The sequence below is a fragment of the Ochotona curzoniae genome, unplaced genomic scaffold, assembly GCF_017591425.1.
Source record: "Ochotona curzoniae isolate NIBS_2020 unplaced genomic scaffold, NIBS_Ocur_1.0 contig_291, whole genome shotgun sequence".
Taxonomy (NCBI): domain Eukaryota; kingdom Metazoa; phylum Chordata; class Mammalia; order Lagomorpha; family Ochotonidae; genus Ochotona; species Ochotona curzoniae.
The window spans coordinates 3,500,474-3,525,139 of record NW_024465649.1 but is presented as its reverse complement, the minus strand read 5'-3'; the positions used below and the strand labels follow the sequence as shown (position 1 = coordinate 3,525,139).

At 40.7% G+C, this 24,666-nt stretch overlaps 1 protein-coding gene across 1 annotated transcript in view; it reads left to right on the top strand.

Annotated features, from left to right (window-relative positions):
- Positions 1 to 24,666, top strand: part of ROR1 (receptor tyrosine kinase like orphan receptor 1) — a 390,042-nt gene that overhangs the window by 208,146 nt on the left and 157,230 nt on the right. The window contains exon 2 of the mRNA XM_040978422.1: positions 16,536 to 16,607. Coding sequence (XP_040834356.1) covers positions 16,536 to 16,607 — 72 coding nt within the window. The remainder of the gene's footprint in view (positions 1 to 16,535; positions 16,608 to 24,666) is intronic.

Genomic DNA, 24,666 nt, shown 5'->3' with positions numbered 1-24,666 from the left:
TATTATGAACCCTGTTACCCCTGAGAACAACAACAAAAAATCTCTAACCTCTTTTCCTGAGAAGGGAAATTGTAATTTTGTCAAGAATAAAATATCTGCGTGGGGTGCTCTCCCAACTCATCAACTATGTTTAAAAATCCAATTTTTCATGTATTAGCCTCCCAAGTATATGTCATATGTTTACACAAAGAAAGGTAAAAGTCAGATTCTCTTCCTTTCTTTAAAAACAAACAAACAATAAGTGAAAGGGTGGGGGGATATCTCACTTTCTTGGCATTTTAATAGAATAGCCAGAATCCCCCTCACATAGGGTGCTATCATGGTTGAAAGACATGTTAAAACTATGTGTAAATCAAAAGTTCTGTCTTTAGTAAAGGACTGCAGTTTGATTTATAATTGACATATATGAGCTTCATGACATGAGTTTTCTGACTTGTACTTTAACCACTGAGAATGTTGAAGAACTATTTTTCAGTAGTTCACAGCCATGTTTCAGATATTTGAAGCTGTCAGACTGCAGACATGCAGGTGTTCTTTTGCAAAGTCAAGGCTAAGTAATCACTTTTTACCTTGCCTGCTGGGCACATATATATATATTTGTATTGACGTCATCCTTCCTAGTGATGAACAGCCCTGTGCAGGCATTACCTGGTGCTGGGAAGGTAGGGAGGGCAGATTCTCTTGACCAATATGGTCCCCATTGCCTTTCAGATCTAATTTGGGCTGTGGTCAGTTTGTCACTTTTGTTACGTTAACTGTTTGTGATCTGCTACATTGGGGAAATGTGAAAACATCATGGGTTAATGCTTTGGGTTTCTTTCAGGTACAGAAGGTAAAGCCATTGAAACCAAGAAAGTAGCTGTTAGCCTGCAAGGGTGTTAGAGGAGCTGATGTACCAACATAAACATGATTGGCATTAGATGCAATGACATGTCTGTCCTGGATCTTGCCTGTTTGGCTCACGCCTCCCATGTTTGGGGAGAAAACAGGACAGCAGTTACTAGTAACGTCTACTCAGGGAGACCAGAATTCCCTGATGTGTATTTTATTTTTTTTTCAAAGATTTAATTATTTTTATTGGAAAGTCAGATATACAGAGAGGAGAAACAGAGAGGAAGATCTTCTGTCCAGTGATTCACACACGGGTGCAGGGTCCCAAGTCCTTGGGCCATCTTCAACTGCTTTCCCAAGCCACAGATAGGGAGCTGGATGGGAAGCAAGGTCGCCAGGAAATGAACTGGTGCCCATATGGGATTGGTCATGCGCGTGCAAGGTGAGGACTGCGTGCAAGGACAGTGTGCAAGCTGCTAGGCTACTGCGCCATGCCCCCTGACTTATATTTTAAATTTACAACTTTGGGGGAGAAAATTTATACTTCTTTTTTTGGTATGAACTTAAACACATGCACATACACACACCCAACACAACACTTATGTGTGTGAAACAAAGTAATGTAATGACAGTGTGATACACTGAATGGCAGAAAATGGAACAAACATCTGTGTAATGTGTTGATTATGTTGCACAGACATCTGCTTGGAGTCTTTGTATTGGGAGAGATGGACTCTATACTCATGTATTAGCAAAAGGCTTTAGTTAGTGATGGTATAAATAGAAGCCACTGTACATCAGGGGAAAGAACTGTGAGTTCAAGTTTTGTTTGGCCAGTTTTTGGCAGTGGCGTCGAACCTATCACTCTGCTCTGTGGTTTTATCATAACAAAACAGGAGTCATGACATTTGAGCGTCTATGAAGATGTGCTTGGAAAACCCTCACCGATCTATGAAATAAATCAGGTTTTTTTTGCATGATTGTTCTGCTAATTAGTGTGCCATTTACTAAAGTCCTCCTACTCCTATTCCACTGCCTCTCTTCCTCCACCCCCCCCACCCCGACACACATGCTGTATGGTTGTGATACTGTTCACAATTTGTGAGCTATTGGGGTAAGTTGAGATCTATGATCCATGTCCTTTTCTGCCTATGAATCACTCAAGTTCAGCAAATATTAGACACCTAATGAGTGCCTGACACTGGAGTCCTTTAATAATGATAAGTATCAAAGTAAGTAGAGAGTGGGCATTTGGCACAGTAGTTAGGCCACCACTTGGGGTGCCTAGATTTGAGTTTCAACATTTGTACTCTCAATTCCAGCTGCTATGCACCCTGAGAAACAGCAGTAATGGTTCCCCCTTGAGTGAGTCCTGCCACTCCCATGAAAGACCCAGACTGAGTTCCATGTTCCTGGATACAGCCTGGCCCATGTCTTGAACTGTCGTTCACTGCTTTCCCGGTCACATTAGCAGGGAGCTGTATTCCAAGTGGAGCCGCCAGAGGCAAACTGGATTCCATATGGGATGACCACATTACAGGTGGTGGCTGTAACTGTTATGCCACAACACTGGTACCTGGAAATTACATGTTTTAATACATGCTGTAAGAACTTTGCCTTTTTGTAATCATCATGATGTATTTTGGTGATTGTTCCAAGTCAGTACATGTAGAGTTTCCTTACTCTGTGTAATATTGTATTCCCTTGTGAATTTTGGATAGCTATAATTTATTTCACCAGCCACTGTTATTGTACAGTAAATTGTTCCTTTGATTTGAAAAGAGCCATTTATTCATCTATTTGAAGGCAAAGTAAAAGAGAGGGAGAGAGAGAAGGAGAGAAAGAGAGAGAGAGAGGGAGGAAGGAGAAGAAGAGAGAGAGAAAGAGAGATCGTTTACTACATGATTCACCCCTGAAGTGCTCCACAGCACCTAGTACTGGACCAGGCTGAAACCAGAAGCTAGAAATTCCATCTGGCTGTCCTGTGTGGATTGCAGAAACCCAAACACTTGAGCCATCATTTGCTGTCTCCCATACTCATTACCAAGAAGCTGGATTGGAAATACAGTAGCCAGAACTCAAAACCAGGCCTGCAAGATGGGATGTGCACATCCTAAATGGCAGTTTAACCCATCTCACTGTAATACCCATCCCTCAAACTTCACTGTAAGCAATCTGCTTTCGAAGTCTTGTACTAATATATGTCATACATCTTACTTGTGGGTGTCTATGGGATTAAATTCCTAGAAATGGAATTGTTTACACAGTATATGCATTTTAAATTTTCTTAGAAATTGACAAGCTTACTCATTTATTTATTCTTGCTTTCTCATATCCCTCTGACTATAATGAGTTATCCAACTTTGTATTTCTAATCTAGAGGAAAATATCTCATTTAAATTTTAATTTATGTTTCTCATGTGAGTATTATCAGAGAGGTTGACATGTTTTCACATACTTAAGGACCACTTACATTTCCTTATCTCTAAATTGTCGGTTCAAAACCTCTACCCACTTTTCTAATGCATTTCTGAATTTTTCCCTTACTGAATTGTGGGTGCCTCACTGTGTTATGGCAGCTAGTCCTTTGCTTTTTGAGCTGCAGTAGTTTTATTTTTCTTCCTAGTATCATTTGCCTTTTGATATTTTGGTTATTTTTCCTTGCACAATCCTTTGAATTCAGTGAGATTCAGCATCTTTCTCTGTGACTTTTAGATATTGTGTCAAATTTTGTAAAGCCTTTAATGCAACAAGTTTGATAAATATATTAATACTGCATACTGGGGGTACACTTGCTCAATGGGGAACCTGAAGGAAGCAGTGGATCAGTCAAAAACAAGGGTAGCAGGGAAGGCTCAAAAGAGAAACTTGCCAAAGAGCACATCCCATGAGTGGATGATCCCACAGTGTGGATTGGAGAGCAAGAAAGCAAAAGCCTATCTCATTGCTCCTGTCGTCAGAGTACTTCTGCCAGTCACAACAATTTCTTATAAAAACCTTGGTCATCTTTGACTGAAAATGGAAGGCTGCATTCCCTAGGGGGGAAGTGTCCACCTCCGAGCAGGGGAACAGTGAAACGCACTCTCTCACAAGGTGCCTATCTTGGTAGGTGACACACATGAGGAAAAAGGCTACCCATGCTCCACATGCACATCAGCATGGGTCGTTGCTGTCTGTTGCAGTTACCCAGAGAGGCCTCGCTTTGACAGCACTGGGAGGACAGGTTCCCACTTGTCCCATGTGAGCTGCTTCCTGACAACTCCAGAGCACATCTCCACATAGTTGTGAGAAATTTTCAAGGCTGCCACCATGAGCATCTAGGTGGCCTGAAAGATCACAGGTAGAAGTAGGCTTCATTGCAGGTGCAGTTAGCGACACCTGAGAATAAGATCAAACTGTTTCCATTGGGAAATCAAAAAGGGTCTTGACAGATCCATGGTCAGTGGAAATTGAGTCTGTGGAAAATTATTTTTCTTTAGAAGAGAACAAAAGAAAAAATACTGGACAAGGGCATGGTATTCATGTTGATTAAAAAACAATTGTTATTATCTGAGCTCTTGAGTACTTATGGAGGTAAAAAAAAAAAACCATTTTCTAGATCACTGTTGGAAAGATGCTTGAACTTTTGCCTTTCCCTTAAATCTGATCAGATGTGCTTCCAATAGAGGACCGTGCCAGACCCAATGACTCCCTCCTGCTCACCCATCGTGCTTTGCAGTCTCAGAGGTAGTGCTGCCCTCCACCTGTACTTTGTCATTGGTCTCTAAAACTTAGAATTCATGAGGATATTTGAAATCTGCTCGATGTGTTTAATGGAGAGATAGTGGGCTTTGGAATCAGAAATATCCTAAAGCACTCTGTGACTTAATGTCGTTGGGCCTTAGTGTTCATGTGTGCAAGTCAGTATATATTAACTGCAAATGATTCTACCTTGTAAACCACCCCAAAATAGTGCCTGGTAACAGCAAGCGTTTCTCTCACTCATGAGTCAGTGCTGGGATGGTTCCCTCATCTGGACTAAGCCAATCTGATCTTTGCAATCTTTGCATGTTCTGTGAGCAAGTGCAAGTTCCAAGGGCAGTGTACATTCAATGGCTGGGGAATAGACTGTCTCTTCATTAAAGGAGCTGCAGAAAGATTTAGATACAATGAGGAATGAATTATGGCTCTTTTCCAACCTACCGCGCTACCTTGTGGAAGTAAACATGCTAATCTATAATATAGAGTTCAGCTGGTATATCATTTAAGTATTCAGAAAAAGTTTGGTGAGTCCTTCCTAGGTGTTAAATGCATTCTGAGTGCTACAGAGATAAATGAAACCTCAGTGCCGATCTCAAGAGACATACAATCTTAGTAGAACAGATGTATATTGACAAAATTGCAGGTTATCATGTAAAGTCCCAGTGTCTTAATAGAAGAATAGGTGAAATACTAAAGGGTTTCTGAAGAGGAAAAATTAATTTAGACGCTCTGGGAAGGGACTGTGGTATCAACTTAAACTCTCTCTAATGTTTCCCTGTATTTCGTTGTAATGATTGATCTCCCCAGGCTATCAATAATGACATGGTGCAGGAAACCCAGTTCAGACTGGTGAGATGTTTTAAACTGTGGTAATTTAGGCAAGTTGTCTTTGAAAATCACCAGCAATCTAGATTCTACATGCCCTGACTAATATGGCTGGAGCAAAAACATCCTTCTATCTCGCAGATTAATAGTAGTCCTCCTAGGTGGATGTCTCTGATTAAAATAATTTCTAGGCACCAGGGGTCCCAAATCCTATTAGCTTAAACACTTCATTTTCAGGAATAGCCAGAAGGTACAAATTACACTTTCAATAGATTTCTTGGCAAAACAAAACAAAAATCTCCTTTCTACACCACCCTTTCTTTGACTCATTACGTTGGAGCATTGAATGATTGAATGAATGGAGGTTACAAAAAAAAAAAAAGATCACCTTGAAACTAAGGAAGGGTACACCGGCAGTGCAGTAGAAAGGCTGCTGCGGCCCAGGCATGGGGGAGGGGAGGTCATGGTTATGTTCTTTTGTCAGTTGATGACATGTCAAGGGACCTTAGGCAAGTTCTCTGCCCTGGTCTGGGTTTCTTCAAATCCACCCAGGGTATGATTATCTCAGGCCTTGATCCTTCACATGTGGAGTCATGAGCTAATGTCTGTTCTGTGTACTGACTTTCTTGAAAGGAAAAGTGCTACCTAAATACAAGGTACTTGTATTACTATAAGGTGCTTGGAATCTTAATAGCTTTCTCAACTGCATTCAAAGTGGGCGTCTTTTTGCAAATGCTTTGAGGGACTGAGAATCAAGGCTGAAAACAGGATTGTTTCTCTATATATTTGTTGACTAGGATTGCTGCACATTTTTAGTACTTGCCCAATTTACCTATTTAAAAGATGGCTCTACAAACATCCCAGCCATTGAGATCCTGTGTAAATGTGATAATGCTTAAGAATAAAACTGCACTGCTCCTTATGTGCTTTAATTTGTCATCTAAAGTTCTATTTGATTAAATCAGTGATTAAGCAATTAAGAGCATCTTCAGGTTAAACATAAATAATTGACTTTGAAATACATTCAGGAGGTACTGTTTTTTGTTGAATAATTTATTTGAACTGTCTCATTATTGAGGTTACTGTTCATGTTGGAATTTTATGACCAAAGAGTGAAGTCTGAGTCTATCACTGACTTTCCCTAGAGTCCTAACTTCAAAACTTTAAAATGCATTTTAATTATTTTGTGTCATTGTTGTTGTTATTATTTTGCAGGTGTATCATTATTTGAGATTTTGTTACTCTGATGGTTTGTCAAAGGCTGTTATACACGACTCACCTAGAAAGATTGAAGAGTTCAGAGATTCAGGAGGTGTCTATGAAATCTATTAAATTGTTTAACATGCTCACCACTTAGATTTCCAAATCATTTCATTGACCGCCGTTTAGGCAGACTCTATGGTTAATTAAAAAGGCTTTGCCCACCAATGATAGCTGCTGTTTTACTGACGGTTTACCATTTGCTGAACACTGAGCTCATCTCCAAATATTGTCCTATTTAAGTCTCATGACAGTCTTGCAAGGTCATTAATTTTATGAATGAGGAACTGAACTTTGAGATGTGCAGTAATTTGCCAAAGATCATAAGCTCACATGTGACAGAGAGGGTTTGAGCAGATCTGACTTGAAAGTCAGTACGTTTCACCCCTCTGGAGTACTTTCTGCCAGCTCCAAGATTCCTTACAAGTCAGAGAGGACACCTGATCCTTGTTCTGAGGAGGGCAACTGTCTTATCAGAAGGAAAGAATACTTACTAGATTAGCAGGTTTATTTTCTTTTTCCGTTGAATCTCATGGTTGTTTTCTTTGACTTAGGCATAGTGTGAAACAGAAGTTTCCTTTCTTCTGAGGTTCCAACAACTTCAGTGTTACAGAGTTACACTAGACACTGATAAAATTTTTGCATCAAAATATTCTGCTTTATGTTGTTATATTATCATTGGTCTGTAAAAAAGCAACCTGGAGCAGAAATCACTTAAAATGTAAAATTAATTTTTGTCATTTAGGGACCATCTGTCAATTAGAAAGTCAACATGCATTAAAAAGAACCTTGCAGAGCAGGTACCTTAGGCTAACTGCATCCCCAGCAGATGTTTATATCGCAAGGAAGGTAGAAGCACAAAAGAAAGCCCTGGGTGAGCAATCAGTTTAGGAGATAAAATGGGACTTGCATAAGTTTGTGGGAAAAATGAATGAAAAGAGTATGTATGTTTTCCATGAACGTTATGAAGATATCTTGTATATGGATGAGGCTGGGATTAAATCATTGAAACTGGTGGAGGCATTTCCTATTTCTCATAAAAGGCTGTTGAGTACCGGAGTTGTGCAGGCCAGGACAGCTGTGTAATTGCAATGAGTGAGGACATGCTGCTGTGGACCAGCTTTCTACAATGAGTGGAGGCTTTCTGTTAAGGTGACATCCTCTCCAAGTCTCTGCATTGTTCACTTCTTGTTGAAATTCTGCTGTAGTCAAGGGAAGATACTATGCTCCCCACACAGCCAAGCCCTCCTAGACATCTGACGTGCCAGGAACGGGATTGAATTTTCACCAAAACCTTTGGCCAGGCCTGGACCTGCAAGATTGTGCTAAGCCTTTGTCCTTTCCCAGGTCCAAGCATTTTTTAATTCTTTGTTTTCTTCTCTGTGTCCCTGTCAGAATATGAGCTCCCGTTCACAATTACATTCTAGTACGTAACTGGCACTTTGCTAATGGAACAGAGTGGATACTCAATAAACATTTGTTGGCTAGATGGATATATGGACAAATAAGTGAACCTAGTATCACTGACCTCAGGGCCAACCTATGGAGTCATTAATATTCCTTATAGCTATATAGTTTTCCAAGCTGTCTGCTATTCTAGTATTACAACTCCCTTCCATTCATCCTTTCTCCCTCCCTTTCTTCCTCCCTCCCTCCCTCCTATCCATCCATCCATCTATCCATCCATCCATCCTTCCACCCTTCTATCCTTCCATCCTCCCTCCCTTCCTCCCTTCCATCCTCCCTCCCTTCCTCCCTTCCTTCCTGTCTGTCTGCCTACCTTCTTCTTTCTTTTTGAGACAGTTTGGAATTTCCCTCCTATCTCTGTGTTACTTTAAGGTAATGTTCCAACCTAAACTAACTATGATTTTTTTCTCCTAAAGAGTTTAAGAATCCTACATAAGGAAGAAAGTTGTTATTGCTGGAGCTGAGTGAGGCAAGCGATTAGCTGTTTTCACTCCTCCTGTGCCACAGTCTTTCTATTGACAACCCTCCTTTCATACTGAACAGTCTATCAAAGGATTCTTCCCCACTCCCCACATCCCTGTCCTTGGATGTTACCCCTTCCTCTGTGCTGATTTGGACATCTCTGCCAATCCTTGTTATATCTCATACCCCATATATATTTTCCAATTAGTCTGCTTATTATTTTCCTTGTAAATAATTATTTCTTTCTGTGTTTAATTTTTTTCTTAATGAAACAAATATTGTGAGGAGGTTTCACAACAGCTTTCTTTGTAGGACCCACCAAAAGTGCAAGCAAATGATTAAATTAAATACAATCTATTCATGCCCTGAAATAGTTTACAATAGTATGAAGCAACAACCTATCAACACACACACACACACACACACACACACACACACACACACACACACACACATTGAATGAATCTCAAGGGCATTATGCTAGATGAAAAAGCTTTCATAACTTTCAAACAACAATATTGTAGAGATAAAGGAAGGATGAATGATTGCCCATTTTAAGGATGATTGGAAAGGAAGGCATGGGGGGGCAATAAAGAGTCAGCACAAGGGAAAGCTTTAGAGTGATGAAATAATTCTGTATCCCAATCGAGCTGGTGATTCTGTGAATTTACACTAGTGATAAAATGAGAAGATGAGATTCACATATTATGACAGTATCAAGTTTCTACTTTCCATAATGTCCCATAATTATGTAAACTGTAGCTATTGGAAGAAACTGGGGAAGCATACATGGCGAGCTCTCTGGTCTTCACCCACACTTCTGATATCTAGTGGAGACTTCTCCCCTCCCCATCACATCCTGGATGGAGTACAGAGCCCTTTCCTCAGGTTGCTGGAAGAAGATGGGGCAGCTCTTCTAGACTCAAGCAAGGCTTTCAACAGGAAGTGCAGGTTTTACCTTGGTCTAGGGATATTATTTTGATTTTCAAATGAGTAATAGAACTATACCTCCACCCTTGCCCCATATTCATGATCACCTGTAGCCTCAGCTTTTATTTCCTATTCTTGTCCTTTAGGAATCCAAGAATTTTTTTTCTTTAGATTTCAACAATGCTGTGTATTTTTTCTCATGATGTTTTATTTAGTACTCAGTGTTATGAACCTGGATGGGGCTGGGGTTGGCTAGAGGGATAGGGAAGCCATTTCTGTGCAATGCTCTTGCTGCTCCATTGCACTGTTGATAATCAGATGTGTTTCTGCACTTGCTGTGAACTTTCCATTTAGGGAAGATGTCTGTGGCCAAGTCAAACATTCATTCCCAGTTTCACACATAAAGAGTGCTAATCTACATGTACCCATAGCATGAATGAGGAATTGCACATCTGCAGTTTCATAGAAGAGAGCCCAAGGATGATAGCTTTTGAGTTACATAGTTTCCAAGAATACAGACTGTTTGTATTCACTTTAAAGAACATGTGCATCTTAGTGATGCTTTCTGTAGCATAGTTCCTTGAAGTACAGACCTACGTGTAATCTGGAAGATTCATTTAGCACATTTTGAGAAGGAAATAGAATTTCTAAAGGGGGAAAAAAAGGACTTGGGGAAAAAAGGACTTGTAAACATGACTCGAACTGCAAGAACTGTCTTCTTCTTGCATATGTCTTCTGCAACCACTTTTGGGTTTTAGAGTTCGTGAACTTAAAGTTGACCCAGGGATAAGTTTAACCTCTCATTCTGGGATGTCAGACCATTTGTACTCTACAGAGGACAGCATGTAGGGTGTGGCTGGAGCAGGAGAGAGGGGCAGGGTTGAAGCCAGAGCGCAAGTGGCATGGACGCTCTGAAACCCCCACTCACTGAGCTGGCCTGCCGGGCTGCCTGGCTTGTTCACAGTCCTCACTGGGCAGGTGCCTTGACATCCCTACCTCAGGTTCTTCACTTGCAAAACTGTGCCTGCATTAGAGAACTGTTAGGCAAACCTCCAAGCATAAACAGAGCCTTTCAAACATCGACAAAAACAGAATACCTCTTTCTTTCTTCCTTCCTTCTTTTGTTTCTCCCTCCTTCCTGTCTTTTCCTTTCTTTTGTTTTTCTGCAGTTGTTACTCTATAAAATATGAATAATACCACATAGATTGGAATACTTCAAATTTTTCTTCAAATTTATGGCTTTGTCAGATGTATGGTCATCATGCTGTATACAAAATAATTACATGTTTTACCAAAATATGTGATTTCAGGGTGCTATATTGAAAACTTGAGCAGTAGTGTTGTTGAGATGTTGAGCAACGGTCCTGAGCTATAGAATCATGCCACTTATGACTGTGCTGATGCCTTCCCTTGGAGTTGATTGCAGCCCTCTGAATTTGAGGTTGAAGAGGATGCTCAAGTTCTTGTGGATAGTGAGCCAGAGCCTCTTCCACTCCAGACTACCTCTCCTGGACCAAGAGTGGCTGTCTTTCCCTTCTCTGCAGTAACAAGCAGAGCCTCCACAATGGAGAGGACCCCTCTTTCAGGATCCCGAGGTGGGGCATTTGTGAACTTAGGGTTGGAGCAATGCCCTGACTGGCTAACCCCCCTGTTGTAGATGGTTGTTGTCCCAAATAGGTGCTCTTCGTGATGGAGTGTAGCTGCTTGTGGGCATTTTCATTGAAATACCAGCAAAACGAAGCCCAAAAGCCTTTGCTAATGTCTCCAGTAACCTGCCAGTCTCCTCAGAGCCACCGTGTCTGCTTTCCTGTCCCCCTACATTACCTTTAAATGATCACAACAGATTCCTTCTTTTACCATAGCGAGGAAGTGAGTCATTTTTGTGGGGCTGAACCTGACTGTTGGGAAATTGCTCTGAAGGTAATATTATATATTAGAAGTGACAACTTTGTATGTATTTTCAAGTTATTTCCTAGACCTGGCTGTGTCAAAACTTTTCTGACTTTTGGAAAAACCTTTTGTCTAGCGAGAGTCTCATTTTCTTCTTTAGGAAATTGTAACATAATTTTGAAAAATTTTGAAGTATTTGAATCTTTTTGACAACACTTAACTATGTAAAGCAGATAAAATTAGGGTTATTTTTTTAAGGGAGGGCCTAGAGTCTTGTCTTTTTTTTTCTGTACCCCGCCCCCCAAATCCTGCAATGTGCCCCTGTAATAATACACCCACAAAATCCTATAGATACACAGACTACAGTTTTCTAAATGAGTCCTTGGCATTCAGGACCCACCCAAGATAACTTTCTATGATTCAGGCATTCGGGATGACAAAGCGTACTGGTGTAGCCACCTGCTTCTCTTGCACTCAGTTGTTGTGGCCACTAGGCCAGTTACTAGTCTCCAGAGTGCCCTGTGTGCCAGTGTCACCTCCTGCCTCCCTGCAGCAAACATGAAGGGTGTGCCATGACTAAGCACTTTCTGAAGGAGCTTCTGCATCTGGTAAATGTTGAGTCTCTCCACCTGTCACCTGCTGAGATGATCCACTGATCCTTTTAGAGAGCCCAGACTTCTATCAATGAGGAGGATTTTGAGGATTTTTCCCCCTTGCCTTCAAATAACATTCCCACTGTTCAGACTTAAATACCAAAACCTTATGGTGTGCAGAGGCAGTGCCAAAAGTCCATCATGAGGAAACCTGCAGAGATAATAACTCCTATTGATCACACTGCGGGGAGAATAGTGGTTGAGGTTTGCCCTCCTACTGAGTTGAGAGAGAGGCTGCAGTTTCCTGAAACATTCTTGATTTACTTGAATTGGAGAAAACCACACATAAACACTTAAGTTCTTAGAGAACTGGTGACCAATTCAGGAAAACCTCACAGAACGAAAAGATTGGTTCAGATTAGTGCAGCAATCTGAGGAGGAACAGTCTCTTTGAAAGCATGGGGAATGCATTTTTTGTAAATGAAGCCAGTAAGACAGCAGCTCTTAAATATGGCCATGTGGAGGATGGCTGCTCTCTACCCAACTAGACAACAGACAAGGCATGAAAGAGCTCAGGACTAATTTGGGCACTGTGCAGGAGCTTTTTAGTCCAGTTCTTTGCAATATTCTGCACTCCTGTGAGTCAGCTTACAAAAAGGCTCAATACATTATGCATTTCCCAGAATTCAAGAGGCTTGAAAATAGAAGCAAGACTATTCAAGTGGGAAAGCTATCCCACTAGGGTAGCAGTGGGACCAAAACAGACCTTGATGGTATTTACACCCAACATTTTCACAGCCTCTTTTCCCTGATGCTCTCTATCAGTAATATAGGTCTAGATTTGCAGTATACACTTTTTAGTCATATGAAATGGGTTTTATTAGCCCCATTTGACAGAGGATAAAAATAGAGGTTAAAAGCCAATTGATAACTTGGCAATGATGACAAAATTTGTAAGTGGCAGAAAATAATATTTTAATTTAGGTGTATGTGTCTCTTACTGCCACATATTAACTTGCTATCACTGTGACATTGCACACAAAGAGAAGCTGCTATCCATCAGTGGGCATAGTTGGAAATGTCTTATCCTTTTGCCACAGTAAGAATAGCAAAGGCATGGAATTCCTTGAGACTCTACAGAGTCAAGACCAGTGGCTATATCTTGCTCCAAAGCTGTTGGTGGCTGTGAAACTGATGGAGTTCATGTTGAGATGAGCTTAGTTTTTCTGAATTGATGTTCAACCTTTTTTTAGGGAAATACGATAGATTAATAAAAATTGCTGTGACAGGGGTTAAAACAGTAAACTTATCGCAGAAAATTATCTTCTTTTTTATAAGTAGCCTCAGAATATAACTTATTTCAGGGAAACCATTTACATGCAAAAATATTTATCTGTCTTTGTGATCATTTTGTCTAAGAAGCCAAACATGTGGTTATCCAAAGGAATGAATCTTGAAGCCAAGAATAAAGTTCCTGAGAAACAACACAGTCACTTAATGAGCTTAAAGATTGAGATTATCATTGCTGTTGACCAAGAACTGAGTGGTAATTAGTGTCCAGGGACATACATGGAACAATTACCCCTTTTGCAATGCCAAGCCTCTATTCATTTGTCATTGGTCCCAAATTATGTTCAATCAGCATTTCAAATTCATGTTGGAAAAACCAAGTGACATAAAGCTAACTTTCTATAAAGCTGATACTGTAAAATGAAACTTACATTTCTGGCAATTTAACTGAGAGCAGCAGTAAGATGAAGCTATGAAAATATTGGATGTAAATGCTGTCAAGGTCTGTCTTAATCTCACCGCTTCCCATTCTTTGCTTACTTGTCTGAAATGACACTTAAGCCGACTTGCCTCTATTCCCAAGTTCCCTGAAGTCTGGAAACTGGAATATGTGATGAACCTTTTTATAGGTTGGGCCACAGTAGTCCAGAATATTCTAAACACAGGTTATCATTATTGAGAAAGCCAAAGGAGGTGGCAGCAGGGTTGGAATGGGGCATGGTGGAGCTGCAATCAGTCATCTTCAGAAGACACAAAAGTATAAACAGTTTGTTTCCTGGCAAAGTCACCTGCAGGAAATGTTCATCCATAGGATAAGGGGCTGTTTCTCAGTCTTTTGTATTGTTACTTATGGCTGGATCCTTTATAAAGAGAAAAGATCATGAAGCTTTTAAAAAAGTTCTGCCACCTCTCCATCCTGTGACACTACGGACCATGTTTCCATCACATGAACTTTCTGAGGACAAACCACCTTGAAACTGTACCAGATTGATAACAGAAGCCCATTCCTTTTTCCTATAGGTCTTTGTGAAACAGTTTTTCCTAATAGAGTCCATTTTTTCCTTTGGATTGCCAATTGCAATTCTGATTGCCAATGTTGTATGCTTTCAGATCCATGCCATACTGCCTGTCTGACTTCAGGTCCCCTTAGAGCAATCTTCTGGTCTAGGTTAAGGATATAGGAGGAGGGGCCCTGCGGCGTGGCCTACATGCTAAAGTCCTCGCTTTGAATGCACCAGGATCCCATATGGGCACTGGTTCTAGTTCCGGCAGCTCCACTTCCCATCCAGCTCCCTGCCTGTGGCTGGGAAAGCAGTTGAGGACGGCCCAAAGCCTTGGGACCCTGCACCCATGTGGGAGACCTGGAAGAAATTTCTGGATCCTGGCTTCGGATCAGCATAGCGTCGTCCATTGCGCTCACTTGTGGAGTGAATCATCGGATGGAAAATCTTCCTCTCTGTCTCTCCTCTTCTCTGTATGTCTGACTTTCCAATAAATAAATAAATCTTAAAAAAAAAAAAAAAGAATATAGGAGGAGACCTCTAGCAGAAGGGTTGGTGTGTATGGCTTGCCACCATTTTTCCCAACTGCCATTACATCATCCTAGGAGAACTGAACAAAGCAAACAACTCTTCTGCCTCTGCTGGTGGCAGGTAGGCTGACTAGACGTAGTCTTTTGCAAGATCTCTGTGGATAAACATCCTATCTTTGGTGAAGCTCAATCAGTGATGAGGTTGTGTGGTTTCTATGGCCATTTAGCACACAATCACCATCCATGAAAAGGGAAATGTAGAAAGTGTTCTTCTATCTGTATAAAGGTAAGGCCAAGGTTGAATGGATACAAAACCAGGCACGTGTCCTAGACTAGTCCTAGCATGGGTTGCTGGAAAGTGTATGGGTGGTAGAGTCAGACAGACCTTGATTTTAAGTGTGTTTTTTCCCCTTATTCCAATAAACTTTGCATTCTAGCTCATACCCAGTTTTATTGGCTACCTAGAATATTATGTTAAAAAAATATAAAATGCCTATAGCATGGCGTGGGTGTATAAGCAAAAAGAGTAAAAATTGGTTAATGATGTCTGCATTGGGTTTTAAGGTGGGAAATTGAGTGCTTGTGTGCCATATATTTGATGACCCAGGGCCCTGCAAGGTCCAATGTGGCACTAATGTGTTCTGTATAACTGGTGTAGTTAGTGAGTGCGTGTATGTAGACATAGCTAAAAGAGAAGTTAGTCTAACCCAGCTGAAATGTATTACTAGGATAATATAACTCAAATTGTCACAAACAACAGCTATAATTTATATATATATATGTGTGTATGTATATATATGTGTATATGTATATATATATATTAGTCTATTATTGAAAACATTTAAGTCTTTGTAGAGTGTTACATGTTTGCTATGTAGTAACTTTGAAAATTATCTCTTTTTTTAAAAAGATTTATTTATTTATTGGAAAGTCAGATATACAGAAAGGATGAGAGACAGAGAGGAAGATCTTCCGTCCGATGATTCACTCCCCAAGTAAGCGCCCCAAGTGAGCGCAATGGCCGATACTATGCCGATCCAAAGCCAGGATCCAGGAGCTTCTTTCAGGTCTCCCACATAGGTGCAGGATTCCAAGGCTTTGGGCCATCCTCGACTGCTTTCCCAGGCCACAAGCAGGGAGCTGGAATGGAAGTGGAGCTGCCAGGATTAGGACCGGCGCCCATATGAGATCCCAGTGCATTCAAGGCGAGGACTTTAGCATGTAGGCCCCACCGCCGGGCCTGAAAATTATCTTTTAAACTGAGTTATTACAGATGACTATTGAAATTCAGATACATTCACAGATAAGTACCAATGAAATCAGTGACAGGTGCATTAGTGTTCGAATTTTCATAAGTAGACTATATGTATGCTTAGTGTAACCCTTTGTTCTAACAACAAAAGGAAGAGTTATGTTGGTTTGTTAATGTAATTTTTTCAATGTAATATTCTTTTGTTATTGTTTATATGATTTTTGTCATTTTCAAAGCAGTGCTTTGAGGTAAGAATCTTCAAATTTGTTCAAGAGATTATTGGTTGGTTTCTAACATGCAGGTGCCTGGGCCTGAAAGCTGTAGCAGCCAAACCAGTTTAATAAGCTTTGGGATTGTGGTAGCCTCTCCCATTGCAAATGTCCTTTAATGCCTCCAACAGCCCATAAGTTAGTATGTTTAATAATGCCCTTGTCTTTCTCCCTTCCCTTCTTTCTCCTTTCAGAAACAGAGCTGTCAGTCACTGCTGAGTTAGTGCCTACCTCATCATGGAACATTTCAAGTGAACTCGACAAAGGTATGTAGTGGGGAACACAAAGGGGAGGTGGGAAGAGAGGTAAGAAACTCCATTTTTAGTCCTGGCATGGCTTCCTTGCAATCAACTGGTCTTCAGAACACTAAAGTGGCCAAAATAAATCTCTAGCTTACTTTGTTTAACATTTAATTACTTGGAACTGTATTATTTCTGGAGAGGTTCTCCACTCTCCACCCCCCCACACACACACTCCTTTCCCTTTTCCTCTAAAATGTTCCACATGGTAAAAATGTTTCAAGATGTGAAATAGGGTGGTTTGTGACCTTCCTGACACTACATCTCGTGGATCTTATTTAGGGGATTTGATTCAGCCGGAGCCAGGATTGATCAGAGCTGTTTGCTGGGTGACCTTTTACAATGAGTATTTGATGTGTTTGCAGGGTTCAGGATGGAGTATTTGGAATGTCTGTAATTGCATGCCTGTGCAGATGGCAGCTTCCTGTGTGCACGTGGGGAGCAGGTTCCTGCTTCACGCTTATTGTTTGGCATTCACTAAGCCCCGTTGTACGCTAAGCACTGGCTACTCTGCAGACATCCTGTGTCTTGGAGTGGTCAGTCAGGTCCAAATCCACTGAAAGTCCCTGCAATCTGGCCCAATTTCCCTTTTTGTAGTCACCTTTATTTCCTCTCAGTCCCTTTTATGCATTGCCAGCCAATGTCTATTTCTTCTGAGACATTGGATCTTCCAAAAGTTTGTGGAAAATACGTATTGTGAAAAAAAAAAGCTATTTATGGATTTCAAAAAAATTTTCGCACTGAAATAAACTTATCTTTTAACTCCATTTTATATGAGCTTTTCAAAGTACCTTCATGCGGTCTATGCTTTTTGACCCCGCTGAATCTAGTGGCAATCTTTACACTTTGCATTGCCCTTCCTTCTTTACCTAGACCTATTCTCTCCCTTCTGAGCACCAACACATTGCTGCTCTTTCTGGGCTGAGCAACAGTTCTGTACTAATCACAGGCATGTCTAACCCCTGAGCAGGGAGTATCCTTCTTGGAATAGCTCCCGCAGCCCTTTTCCCTGCTCTTCCCTCTTCATCTTCTAGATTAGATCATGGTGAATTAGTTACCTGTCTGCCTCACCTACATTCTTTTTTTTTTTAAGATTTATTTGATTTTTTATTGCAAAGTCAAATGTACAGAGAAGAGGAGAGACAGAGAGGAAGATCTTCCATCCAATGATTCACTCCCCAAGTGAGCACAATGGCCGATGCTATGCTGATCCGAAGCCAGGATCCTGGAACTTCTTCTAGGTCTCCCACATAGGCCCAGGGTCCCAAGGCTTTGGGCTGTCCTTGACTGCTTTCCCAGGCCACAAGCAGGGAGCTGGAATGGGAAGTGGAGCTGCCAGGATTAGAACCGGCGCCCATATGTGATCGTGGGGCGTTCAAGACGAGGACTTTAGCATGTAGGCCACACCGCAGGGCCCTCTCACCTTCATTCTTAAGCCTGGAAGGTCCTTGCAAATAGGATTTCTATATTGCTTTTTGTTTTCTTCATTATGGAATATAATACAAATTTGTTCATAGGAAATCTTCAATGAGTATGTGTGAAATTATGTCACACTTTATCTAATGAGGGACTTCCCACACACAATATAACTAACATAACAATATAACCAATAAATTTATAGAGTTTTTACAAATACAATCAATTTATAGAGTTTTTACTTCAGTGCAGACATGTTTCTTGGGTCTGGGATTATAGTGGTGAAAGGAACTGAAGCGTCATTGTTAGAAATTGCCTTCAATGATCAGCTTTCTTTATCTGCTGATACGTTCCCTGGGAATTGTGCTTCCTCTCTGAGAAGATATGTTATTTTGTTACTAATATATGTTAGGATGGTAGAATGAAATGAGATGCCTTTTCATCTTAAAGCATCTTAAATTAAAGCATGTATTTAGGATTTTTCTTTTGAAATTACATATTGAAAAAACTATTGCTGTATAAATATGCAGAGTGAGTACAAAGTATGTCAAGATTTGTTAATGCAATGTGGAATGGCCAATTTAAGCCAATGAACACATCCATCAGACATGTGGATCCTCTGCTGAGAACATTCAAGAGCTAAGTTCTCTGCAAAATTCACGTGTACAATATTCAGCTATTAGCTGTATTTACCATATTGTGCAAGAGAGCTAAAAACAAAACAAAACAAAAACAGTTATTTTGTCTACCAAAGACACAATCTGTTTTTCTATCGTCCAAATTAGACTTGGGCATTATTTTTATAATTAGAAATTAATATAGGTACTGTGTACCACTCCTTTACTTCTCCGTCATCAGATATAATGCCTAGAAAATAATGTGTTTTCGACAAAATTATGGATTTTTTTGCTGGGAAAGATATCAACATAAATATCAACATAATGTCTATAGTGTGCAAGGTATTTATTGTGCTAACTCATATGGCACCAACAGAAACATCATGCTATTGCAGTCTTAATTTAAAAAAATTTTATTTGATTCAAGGCAGATTTTTTTACAAAGAGAGAAAGAGAGAGAGAGGGGGATATTTCATCTGCTGGTTTACTTCCAAGTGAGCACAAATTCCAGAGCTGTGCTGATGTGGGACTGTGGGCCAGGAGCTTTGTCCAGGTCTCCCACACAGGTGAAGAGATGCAGGGACTCAGGCCATCCCTGCTGATTTCCCAGGCCATAAGCAGAGAGCAGGATCAGACATGGAGCAGTTGAGACTAGAACTGGCACCTGTATGGGATGCAAGCACTACAAATGGAGAATGTGTCTGTATACTGCTGTGCCTGCCCCACATTCTTCTTGTTACTAATGAATATATGCTAAGAAGGACAGCAGAACCATTGATCAAGAACTCAACCTACCAGATTTAGTATTTCTGCCAGACAGGCACTACAATTAGTAGCAGTTGTCCTTCAAGAACGAATGTAGACATTAGTGAGCCTGCTGGCAAATGGACAATATGAAGGCAGGCAGGCCCCAGAGAACATCCTTCCAGAGAGCACAGACAGCATAGCAGGGATGGTTAGCAGCATCTTTCTTCAGAAGATAACTGATGTGTGGCCTTTAATTCCCATTAATGATAGAGAAAAGTGATTATTTTTTTCATTGATCAAATCCCTGTTGATTCCTGCTCTGCTCTAGAACTCTAAGAAGAATTAGTATTTGCAGATAAATCAGGCAGAGGCCTTTGTCCTCCAATTCAGAACCTGCTGTCTAAGTAAATAATAAAAAGTCTTCCAGTCAATCTAGTTGAGCTACCAGGATCATTGCTTCAAATGACAAAGGTGCTGTTGGAAATGTACAGTGATTTTAAAAAATCCATTCATTGCTATATCATCCACAGTAGCCCAGACATAGAAGCAAGAGCCACAGTTTTTACCAGTTGGACAAATTAAGTGGTACACAATGGAATACAATTTAGTATTGAGAATAAACAGAAAATGCTGTCATTCCTAGCAACATGGGATAACCTGGAGAACAGCATATTAACTCAAAAACCCAGGCAGACAGTCAAATTCTGTTAACAGGATAGGGAACCAACATCTCATTGATAAATAACGTTCACTTTCAGCTGGATATCAGGTGTATATTTTAAAATAGACTTTGAAGGGAAAATTTTAAATACTCTGACCACAGAGAAATGCTAAATGTTTGAGATGAGGGAAATGCTAATGGGCATGATATGGTATTTCCACAATGTGAAGTATCAAACCATCACATTACCTTCTATAAATATATTCATGATATGTCAGTTAGTAATAAAGCAAAACTTAAAAAGAATCTGTTTCTAGTCTGGGACATTAAAAGGAACAATTTCCAGGCTCCAAATGAGGAATAAATTCAATATTATAGTGAAGGTCAGTGAAAAGGAATTAAGCAAAATGTCCTAGAAAATTTGGGGAAATATATATGCATCCTGGGCCTGGAATTTCATTATTCCATAGAGATGAGAGTTGAAGACATATGAAAATTCTGCTGATACTATTGTGTGGAAATCTATCCACTACCCTGAGCCATCAGGATCACCCATGGGAAATCAAAACCTTAACTTCTGCTATTCATAGGAATAGGCTTGAGTCTTTCTCATGAATTGCCTGAGCCGCAAATCAGGACAATAACATATGACCTTGGGGTGAATTAATTACATGATGAAAACCTGACAGTGGCAAGCCTAATGTCTCAGCAACCAGTGCGTGTATAAAAACAAAAAGGAAAAATAACAATGAGAAAGCCCTGGTGAAAGTTTACTTTTAAAAATCTTCATGTGCGTAAGAAAGGGGAGAAAGCCACCATTAGCAAGAGTCAGAAGACAAAACACATGGAGGAGTCTTTATCTTAGGAAGAAGTCAGACCAATTTGAGAGAGTGTACATGTTTAAGATGTTTCATGCTGAAACAGGAAATAGAATCTAAAGACAAATATAGGATAGTATGATCAAAAACATGGGCAGATTTCAGAGAAACTAAATGGAAAATCTGGGACTGAAAAGTAGGGTTAGAGAAGTAAAATTCATCAAATGGATTAAAGAGTGGATGCAATCAGCTGAAGAGAGAGATAATGAGTTGGAAGATCAATTTGAGAAAATTCAAAGGCTTAGAGAATGGACTTGGTCCAGGTATCTGACTAGTTCTGAATTCCGAAACTACCACCTCGTAGCTATGTGACTTTTGGAGAGTCACCCAGTGTGCCATGCTGTGTTCTTTTCATATGTAATATGGGATCATAAAATTACTTCTCATAGCATTATTGAGAAAATTCATCTAACTAGTGAATTAGATAAACTAATTGGAGAATAAAAATGAAAGCTGGATTCTGTTTTTATGGTTACTACTTTGGGCTTGATAGAAAGCAAATTGTAGGCACTTTGCAGTTTGGGAAGGTAGGTTTATCTTAGGGTTGAATAGAGACTTCAGATCCTGACAAATCATCCCACAGTACCAGCTGTCCACACGTCAGTATTCACCCATGCAAGTGACACATCTCAGACAACTTTTTGCATAGTCTCAGTTCTACTGACTCCTCTGATCTCACCCCTAGTCATGGTGCTTGATACTCCATTTTAGTACCAGTACTTATCTATTTTTGATTTCACAATCTGCCTCTAACTCCTTACATGTAGCATTCTGACTCCAGTCTCTGCCATGGTTTGTACATCGATTTCCTCAGATTAATGTTCACTTGGTTACTCCCTCAGTACCTGAGAATCACCTTCGTTTGTTTCCTCCTCCCCTTTCTTTACCTGCAGTGTCCCCAGTGGACCTCCTACTAATTAGGACCAACAGTATTCCTGTCTTGGTGCATCTTCTAAAGGGTGGTGAGACAGACAGTTGAAAAAATCCTTCCAAAACCCCATTGTCAATACCACCAACAGTAGCCTAAATATTTCCTGTGTGGGATAGCAATATTACCGCATGTCAGTCTTGATCAGAATTATTACCATGTGGTACTGAATATCTATTTTGTGCCACATCTGTTGAGTCCTGATTTTCTTATTCATTGCTGTGCCTTTATTGCCTTAACACAACACCTGCCTGTCATATAGAAGGAAGTATGTTTTCAAGTTGTTTGTTTAAGCTGTATCAATTAATGAATACTCTGTGTGGCACTTCCTAAGTATGTTGCATACATTATTCGAATTCATACCATGCAGTGTGGTAGAACAGATAGACACCTGAAACTCATAGGGGTGTTAGGACTTGACTGAGGCTCACAGGGTGAATAGCAATGTCGACATTCCTAGAAAGGCTCAAGGTCCAGTCCAAGGTTGCAGGTCCTGCCTGGTGGCTGAGTGCACTATCTCCCTGCATGCATATCTCTCCTACTATGGAGCAGTTTCTTGTACAGGAAGGGAGAAGCAGCAAATGAAAACCTGTTAGTTGGCGTGCTGGAATGCCTTCTCCTTCACCTGGCTGCTCTGTTCCATTCATCCGTCCTTCTCTGAATCCCCAGCCTCACTCAGCTCCCGGATTTCTTAAAGAACTTAAAGGAGTCCAGTCAGAAGCATTAAATAGTTACCTGTTTATCCTTTCCAGCAGGAAATGAAATTTAAAAGAGACATGGCCACCTGGGAAGAACCCTTGAAAGCTACTATTGATGGGTCACGGGGGTAATTTCTGAAACAAATGCTTCAGAGGCCAGTCCTGCCTAAATAAATCCATCTACAGGGTATCAACCTCAGCTTCCCCAGGGAGTGTTGGGGGTGAGTATGATGAGAGCGTCTTTCCTAGTCTTCCAGATTCAGGCACAAGAGGTCTCAGAGGTTCTCTATAGAAAGCCAAATGTTTCTTTTGGAGAAAGAACTGGAAATTGCACCAGTAGGTAGCAGAAAGGGAGGAGGTAATGCTTAAATAAAATACCAAGGCCTGCTTCCAACTGCAAATGGTTCTCTGTACTGACAGACTCAAGGTGGGGGTCCTTTCTCCTTGGCTTGCTTTCCTGAATGACCCGCTCACAGCCTTACACACAATAGAGAAGTGCAAAGAAGCTGGGTTCTTAAGCGCATTGGTGCTGCTGTTATTTTGAATCTGAGCTCCCTTTTGCTCATCTTTGAGGGGGGATGACTGTGTCTGTCATCATGGGTCATTGTCCTGACAGACCAGCAGGGTCACTCTGTGTTGTGATAGCTCGTTGAACGGATCTAAAAGACAGACATGCCCTCATGCTGGCCCCAGGGCCTGTTTCTTCCCTCAGAACTGTACCATCCAGGACTAAGATCGGTTCTGTAGCTCAGGAGTGGCTTCTTCCTCTTGTCCTTCGTTTCTCTTACCTGGCTGTTCTTGGCACATAATCTACTGAAATGATATTAATTCCCTATAGCTGGAAGCTTGATTCCCAGTCTCATTGGAGTATCTGAGTCAAGTATTTGGAGCAATGGCAGAGGACAACGATAGGTACGTACGGTAGACTGAATTGGGAACATTCATGTTTGACAAACAGACAAGACAGACCTCCAGAGATTGGAGTCTCTGAGACCTTATCCTGCCTTATGTCCATCTTTAAAAGTGGTAGCTAGGGCTTGGCAAGATAGCCTAGTGGCTAAATGCTCTCCTTGCATGTGCCAGGATTCTACAAGGGCACCAGTTCATGTCTTGGCTACTCCACTTTTCATCCAAATTCCTGCTTATGGCCTGGGAAAGCAGTGGAGGACGGCCCAAAGCCTTAGGACCCTGCACCCATGTGGGAGATCCTGAAGCTCCTGACTTCAGATTAGCTCAGCTCCAGCCATTGCAGCCACTTGGGGAGTGCACCAGCAGACAGAAGAGCTTTCTTTCTGTCACTCCTTATCTCTGTAAATCTTAATAAATAAATAAATAAATAAATAAATAAATAAATAAATAAATAAATAAATAAATCTTAAGGGGGAAAAAAGTGGTACTGGTTTCACAAATCCCTTGTGGAGTTCCTGAGGTAGTCATATCTTGTTTAAAGTCACTCAAGCAGGTTTGGGCCTTATGCAACATATTTATAAAATTGATAGCATCATTTATTTTCCTTCAGGTATTTCATCTTATCATCATCAAGTACTAAAGCACTTGTAGGTTTTTGTATGGGAAAATGGGAGAAATACTATAGCCTCAAAGGATTGTAGTAAGGATTCAATAAAGTAGAAAGCCCAGTTACAGTCTGTAGTATTGACAGGTGCAAACAATTGGTAGTTTGTTGTCCCCACTCCTTTTCTAGATCCTTAATGGAAGGAAGCATGATCTGGGAGAAATCCATGCTGTACTTACTCCCAGCTCTGTTGTGCGCTGGAGTGGCAATCTCTTATGCTCTGGGCTCAGGGTTTTCATTTGTCAAAGGAAGGCATCAATCCTTTTTCTGACCATCTCCCTTATGAGGCTGTAGTGTTGCCTGGATGACCACAGTAGCCACTGTCTCCCACTGTTAAACACGGAATGTGTTGAGTCCAAAATGAGATGTAGTATAAAACACACAACTCTGGGCTGGGCACTTGACATAGTGGTTAAGATACTGTTTGGAATACTGACATCCCAGATCACAGTGCCTGGGTTCAAATATCAACTTTGCATCCAATTTAAGTACCCCCTGTGAAGCAACA